The sequence below is a fragment of the Galeopterus variegatus genome, unplaced genomic scaffold, assembly GCF_000696425.1.
Source record: "Galeopterus variegatus unplaced genomic scaffold, G_variegatus-3.0.2 Scaffold3879, whole genome shotgun sequence".
Lineage (NCBI taxonomy): Eukaryota > Metazoa > Chordata > Mammalia > Dermoptera > Cynocephalidae > Galeopterus > Galeopterus variegatus.
Genome location: NW_007729990.1, coordinates 54,621 through 62,203, shown reverse-complemented (window position 1 = coordinate 62,203; position 7,583 = coordinate 54,621). Strand labels below are relative to the sequence as shown.

Below are 7,583 nucleotides of genomic sequence, written 5' to 3'. Positions count from 1 at the left end.
TCCAAAGTGAAAAAGTATCAATTTTAGTAAAGATATCAACATACATACATGCAGATAGATACACATATAAATAATAAGAAAGAGATTCAAAGAAATGTAATTTTGGCACTTTTACTTGTATTTTTAAAGAAAGCAAATACAAATATCTTTGCATACAAATTCTCATTCTGGAGAAAGAGGATGTAGAATTAAAAGGTGGAAACAAACAAACAAACAAAAGGTGGAAACATCTCCCTTCTTAAAAATAATATTGAAACAAATAACTTTACCTGTTAAACCTCCTGGTTGGCAATTTTATAAATCTGGCTTGATTCACCTAACTCCACAAGTTTGACAAAGTTATTTTTGTTTGTGTCAGTGATACCTGGTTATCCACTTTGAGTGCATGTACCATTTGGCCAGAGGTCCATAAATAATATTAACATTTCCAATGTAGAAATCCTAAAGTTCTAAAGGGAAATACTCAGTAGATAAATTCTCCCGGAATTTCTTGTAGCAAAGGTTCCTCAAATTTAAATCGTTTGGAAATAGCCTTTTTCTCTATTTTCTCTTTTTCAGACTGTCTGCATTGTCCTAAAGTATACGAAGTAACTACAATCAACTCCTCTGTTACAGCTGATTCCTTGGTTTCTGGTTTCTCAGTATCTGAATTGATTTCACACACAGAATCATCTTCTTGGAGGGCATCTGCTTCTTCTAATGCCCCTTTCACACTGAAAGAAGGGTCTTGAATACAGCTCTGTGTCAACCACGGATGTTTTAGACATTCTTCAGCGGTAGCTCGATCTCTACACAAAGATACACATTTTACACTTAAGACAACCTATTAAAATTTCAATTAAAAACTAGAGTATAGAGTATAAGGTACTGTATAGTATGAAATTTTGGGAAGTATGAAGAGTTGGCAAAAATCTTATTGGGATTCCTGAATAAAACAGAAGTTTTAGAATTTGGGTGCAACTCCCCACAATGTTGAAAAATAATATTTTAAGTAAGGTATCTTTTTTTTTTTTTTTTTGACTGGTAAGGGGATCACAACCCTCGGCACGGTGTGGTCTGCACCACGCTCAGCCAGTGAGCGCACCGCCCATCCCTATACATAGGATCCGAACCCACGGCCTTGGCGCTACCAGCGCCGCACTCTCCGAGTGAGCCACGGGGCCGGCCCTAAGTAAGGTATCTTTGAAAAGCTCTGGAGAGACCAACAATAGATGGAAAGTATCTGCCAGGTGATTAGTTGTCATTTGATTGTCAGTTTCTACCTGTCAATTGTGAGTGCCATTCAGTGCATGATGCATCTGCAATAACACGCTTTTGCTAATTAACATTTAAATCCTGCTATATATTGAGATGCAATTCACGTTTTCATTTTTGCCACTTTTTCTTTAAACAGACATATTAAGCCAAGGGTTTCATCCAGTTTTTTTTTTTTTTTTTTTTTTTTTTTAAGGCTCTGGTCAGTACAGCCTAAGGTTGTGGGTTCCCTCTGTTTTATGTCTGCATGTTTGTGTCTTCATGTTGGTGTTTCAGTTATTGAACTACTTTTGTTTGGAGCAGATCACTCACAAATTGACAGAGATCAATGTTAACTCATACTTACTTAGGTTTCCTAACTAAAAGCGTCTTGATGAAGTCAATAGCTGACTCAGACACAACATCAAATTCTTCCTCAGAATAACTTAAATCCATCTGTGAGATGTTCAAGAATGTTTCTTGTTTATTATTGCCTAAGAAAGGTGATACTCCTGTAAGCATGACATATGTTAACACTCCAATGCTCCTAAATCAGAAAGAAAATGTAAGAAAAATTAGTATCATATTCATTTCCTGAAACCAATTTGATCAATTTTTCATAATTCTTACCACATATCTGTGGCCATGCTGATAGGATCATAACTAAGAATTTCAGGAGCTAAAAAACAGAAGGAAACATTTAGTTTGAAGAAAAAAATTCCTAATTTGCTCTTAGAGATAAAAAAATTAAAGCAAGCATTAGATTCAATAAGGCACTATCAAGGTTGGGGCTAAAATGAAATAAATTAACATCATAAATAAAATTAATATAAACTATAACTAGATGTTTGAAATTAACTAGCTTACTTTTCATACTTCCACCCTCCATTGTTGTGGGTATTTTGAAAATATTTGAATGCGTAAACGCTGTAATATAAACTGACAATTTTTGATATCCTCCTCTTTTCACACCTTCTATCTAATCAAGCATCATACCTATCAGATTATAGCTTTTATTTGTTTTGGTTTTGGTTTTGGCGGCTGGTTGGTTAAGGGGATCTGAACCTTTGACCTTGGTGCTATACTTTTTTTGTTGTAGATTATAGCTTTCAAATCTCTCTCAATGCCATCCACATCTCTCCTTCCCCACTGACCCCTCTCCCTTGTAGTTTCCTCTCTCACTTGGGCCTCCAACTACCCACCCCACCCCTCTGACCTATTCTTTATGATACAGCCAGAGTGAGCTTTTAAAATGTATACCCATTAACAAGAAGTCAGCTAAAAAAAGCTGAGTGTCTTCAGATAAAACACAACACAGACAAAGGCAACAAAGTTGCATCTACAGAGTTGAGAAAAATAGCATGCTTTGATAATGCTTAACTAAACTGCTGTTACACGTAAAAGTAATAAAAAATATTAAACATTAAAAAAAATTCTTAAATATGCAAGGACTCGGCAGAAATACTATGAAAACTCTCCTTGAAAAGAAAAATTTACTCACAATTTAGTCAACCAAAGATGATTTTTTTCACAAAAGTATATAAATAGGGATGCTAAACAATGAAAACACATGCAATGAGTATTGAATCCACATAAAAATATAAAGACTAAAACATGGGTAATGAGAATTAAAAAAGGAATAAGAATGTCCTACTTCTAGGAAAAAACTAAACACTCAAAATCACATATCCATTATTGGTTTGAAACAAACCCACATAGATGTAAGGGAGGAAGAAGAGGTTGGGAAGGAGATGTCTGGTATGCTAATTTCCTTAATTCTGATTTCTGAAATGAGAAATCAGAGGTTATAAGTTGTATTTAAAATTAAAAAAAAAATGACTAGGAAATTAAAAATAAAATGCATAGCATCCAAATTACTGGAAGGGGAGATAGGAAAATAAAGACCATACAGCAAAAAATTGGGGAGAAGGGACATAGGAAATAACAGTAGTTTACTTGTTTGAGGCCACATAATGTGCTGAATGCTGATTTAAGAGCTTCATATAGCAAATCCAATGTAATCCTCACAATTCCCCATGAGGCTGGTACCATAACTAGCCCCATTTCATGGACAGAGGAATCCAAGGTACAAAGAGAGTAAGGACGTGATACAGACAGCAAGAACAGAGCCAGAAATCACAGCTGGTTTCTGTACGTGTGAAATGGCTGTGGGATACACAAACTCACTTATTAAAAGGCAGGCCAAGGAAAGAAAGAGAGGAGAGTCCCTTTGTTTTTCAAAATTATTTTTAGTTTTTTTGGATCAGGCTTGTACAAAACAGAAGATAGTTCAGTTTGGGGGGGAAAAGGTTCTTGGTAGAAAAATTTAGAATTTACCAAAGAACAGAAAGCACTAAAACAAAACAAACAAACAAAAATACCTCATTCAGGGCAATAATTACTATTTTGGTATTTCAGCTCATAAGCCCTTAATTCTGCAGTCTTCTAGCTTGCAATGCTACCCATTAAAATTGGCTAAAATATTTGGGCTGCTGCTTTCCCCAAAGAAACACTAAGTCACATTCTTAAAACTTAGTAGTCATAATGCATATCAGTCAGCATACTGAAAATTAAGTATTCTAGTCCATTAAAGACATGCAAAAATATTTAAAGGTTGTTTCTCTGCCTATGGCATCTTTTATTACCTAATTAAGGATCTGTTTTCAAATTGTAGAACTTTAAAACTTTCAATTACTTTATGTACTATCACTGCCATACAGCTTTGTTTTCTGCAACCCTATCGGCCCTCCTGTGCCTTCTGAAACCCTCTTCTCTTGTCAATAAATTCCCAACATCCTCAGCTTCTCTGACCTCTTCCCTGAAAGGAGACCCACTCGCCCCAGCTCCCAGCCCTCTAGAACGGAGACTGCCTCTCTGCCCACATTGCGCCACTACCTACCCTCAGGCCCAGCCACAGCCATGTCCACCCTGTCATGTTGCTGTCATCTACTGACACAGCAGCCCTCCTGCTCCTCTCCTAGGCCTGCCACCACCCTGGGCAACTTCCACTTCCACACTCATGCCCATGAACTTCCTGACTTCCCAGTCTACAGAACTGCCTTTCCAGAGCTACATCCAAGGCCTCATAATTACAAAGAGCTGTTTCACGACTCAAATTTTAAATGTCAATATTCCAACCGCTAGTCTTACTCTAACACAGACACCTTTCTTTTTGTTGCTTTTAACATCATTCAAACCACTAATCCTTCAACCCCCATCTTACTCACAGTCCATCAAAGACAAGTCACTGTTTAGTTGACCTGAACTGGCGGTGCATCACGTCAGCTGCTCGCTTCCTCTGCCTTTTGCCAGAAGCCCTCACCCTTGAATGGACCCATCTGCGTGCTTTCTCTGCCCCATACTTCTATGGAACCCCAGGATTGGCAATTCCTTTATCAAATCTTTATTACCAACTGGAATTTCTTTAAAGGTCCTTTTTAAAATATCCTCCCATCCTCAGATAAGCTGCTATCCTACTTTGTTAAGAAAATCTTCTCCTATTCCTTTTAGACATAATCACTTCAAATTCTCTTAGCCTTGCAGGAAAGGGATTACCATTTTGGTATCTTACTCTTGAAAATTTTCCATTTTTAAATTTAATCACAGCCAGCCTACTTACCTACTTACTTACTTACTAAATAGACAGACAGACAGACAGACAGACAGATAGATAGATAAATAGATATATAGATAGAAATGAAATGAAATGAATAAATAAATTTAATCCAAAGGAATGAATCTCTGATTGTGGAATTTCAGTACAGCAGATGACTCCCCCACCATGAAGCATGCCACATGTGGGTTCCCTAACAAGGGTGACGTCTGACCCCAAACACAAAACACTCCCAGTCTTACGAACACTCACCCACATATTCAGGAGTACCCATGATTTCTCGGAGCTCTTCATTGCTCTTCATTACTCTCGAAAGGCCAAAATCAACTATTTTAATGTCACCCAATGGAGATTCACTTGTCAGCAGAATATTCTGAGGCTAAAAAATAATGCCCCCCCAACCCAAGTTAATGAAACCATGATTAAATACCAAAAAACATGTAACCCACAACACACACAAATTTCACCTGTGAGAGTGAGACTGAGAGTTTAACAGTGAGCAGTCATTTGTTAGATATTGTTAAAACACACATCTCAAGTGCAAGGCAGCAGGCCGGTCCTCTTTCATATTTTCCACCTCTTCCCTGAACTGGCTATTCTTCAGCATATAAATATGTTTCCACCCCTATACTAGGAATAAAACCAAACCACTTACAAAAGGCATGCCCATGTCTGCCTCTCGCCAGCACACTCTCCCTGCTGTTTCCTCACAGCTCAGCCTCTTGAAACGCACGGTCAAGTCGACGGCTACCACTTCTCAGTGCAGCCACATCTGTTCTGCGCTGTCTACTGAATCTGCCCTCATTAAGATCACAGTAACTTTAATAACCAAAGACCCACCAAGTGCCTTGGACGTCTTTCAGGCACTGTTGTGCATGCACTGATTTCTGTGGCACTGGGCACTGTCCATCATCCTCACAGACTCGAAATTCCTCCCTGTTTTCTCACTCTTGGATCTCTTCCTCCCTCTACAGATCCCTCACTATTTCCTAGAAGCTTCTGCCCTTTTATTTTTTTCTTTCCTAAATTTTTATTGGTTTCAGATTTAAGGTTAAAGTTACTATGAAGAGAGGAGGCTCATACACTGAAAAGTCACAAATAACTTTTTTGTGTGTTTTGTGTCCGGCCGGTACAGGGGTCGTTTCAGATTTAAGGTTAAAGTTACTATGAAGAGAGGAGGCTCATACACTGAAAAGTCACAAGTAACTTTTTTGTGTGTTTTGTGTCCGGCCGGTACAGGGGTCGTCGGTACAGGTGTTATGAGCGCCACACTCTAACCGAGCTAACCGGCCAGCTCTCTGCCCTTCTCCGAAATGCTGGTGTTGCTCAAGATGTCTCACGTCTGGGCCTCTCCTACCACTCTGCATTCTATTTTTAAGCAATTTCATCTACTCCCAAAGCTTCAGCGCCTACTTATATGCTGCTGACATCCTACTCTAAGCCCTCTCCAGACTCATAGATCCCATTAAATTAAACCTTTGCATGTGGCTGAACACACCATGCCCTCAACTCCCCACCGCACTAGGCAGGCCCTCAATTCAGTACACGAGGCAGCTCCTTCCCCAACCCCAGACCAATTCCTCTCCTCAATACTCCCAGTCTCAACGCCCAAGTAAAATACTGGAGAATCACCCTAAAGTGCTCTGTCTCCTTCATTTTCCACATCTAGTGAAGTCACCAGGCATGCCAATTCCATTTTCCAAATTCAATATCCCTGTTGCTTAAAGTTCGGGCTTTCATTATTTCTTACCCAGACCACCATAATATCCCCCAGTCTCTACTTTCTCCCCCTTCAACCCGTCCTCCATTGCACAACAGGATAGTCTTCCTTAATGCAAGTCTGATGCTGATGCTCTGTGCTCTCCCTGTGGCTGTAAGGGGTTGCTCATCAGCAACAGACACACGCTCCAACCGGGTGGGGGTGAATATGGTGATGTGCAAGGTGACCCAAAGCCCCAGAATCAATGAGGTTCATGTCGCTGGAGTCATTTTGACCCAATGGAGAATAACCTGAGACACTTTCACATTAAAAGACAAGCAGATATATTATGGACTATACCTTAAAATTCATTAGAATTTTTAAAATAAAATATGAAATTTGAAAGGAAAATTTGCTTCAGAAAGGGTCTGCACTTACTGTCTTCTGCCATTAAGAATACTCCCAAAGGTGAGCAGAGGACCACTGGTACTGACAAATTACAAATTCCCCACTACAGCACCCAGAGTTTTTATGATCTGGCCCATGTCGCCTTTCCAAGATTAATCTCCTGCCACTGTCGCCCAGGCAATCTGTTTCACATCCAACAGGCTGTAACCCTAAACAAGAACACACTCTCTGCTCATGTGCTGCCTCTGCTCAGGAAGCCCTCTCCCCTTCTCTCCTGACAAAATTATTTTCATCAGTTGCCCTATAAAGTCCTCCCTGACCTTCCCACTCTCCCTTCCAGGGAGGGCTCATGGCTGCCCCTGTCAACCCCAGCACATCCTATACGGGGCAAACTTACCCCATTCTTCAGCTGTCTATTTTTCTGTCTCCTCCAGAACACTGTGGTTCATTTGATGTATAAAGCAAATGGTCACTGGTCCTCCCCTTCCACTCGTCCTCAACCCCCCCCACTGCACTTTCCTCCCCTTCCACTCGTCCTCAGCCCCCCCACCGCACTTCCGTCCTCCCCTTCCACTCGTCCTAAAGCCCCACCTCACTTCCGTCCTCCCCTTCCACTCGTCCTAAAGCCCC

The 7,583-nt window shown here is 40.0% G+C and overlaps 1 protein-coding gene across 1 annotated transcript in view; it reads right to left on the bottom strand.

Annotated features, from left to right (window-relative positions):
• Positions 1-95: 95 nt before the first annotated feature.
• The window catches only part of STK17A (serine/threonine kinase 17a), a 16,940-nt gene continuing 9,452 nt past the window's right edge, over positions 96-7,583 (bottom strand). The window contains exons 2-5 of the mRNA XM_008586210.1: positions 5,099-5,225; positions 1,864-1,912; positions 1,601-1,780; positions 96-788 (exon numbers count right to left, since the gene is read on the bottom strand). Of these exons, the coding sequence (XP_008584432.1) occupies positions 464-788; positions 1,601-1,780; positions 1,864-1,912; positions 5,099-5,225 (681 nt within the window). The 3' untranslated portion in view covers positions 96-463. The remainder of the gene's footprint in view (positions 789-1,600; positions 1,781-1,863; positions 1,913-5,098; positions 5,226-7,583) is intronic.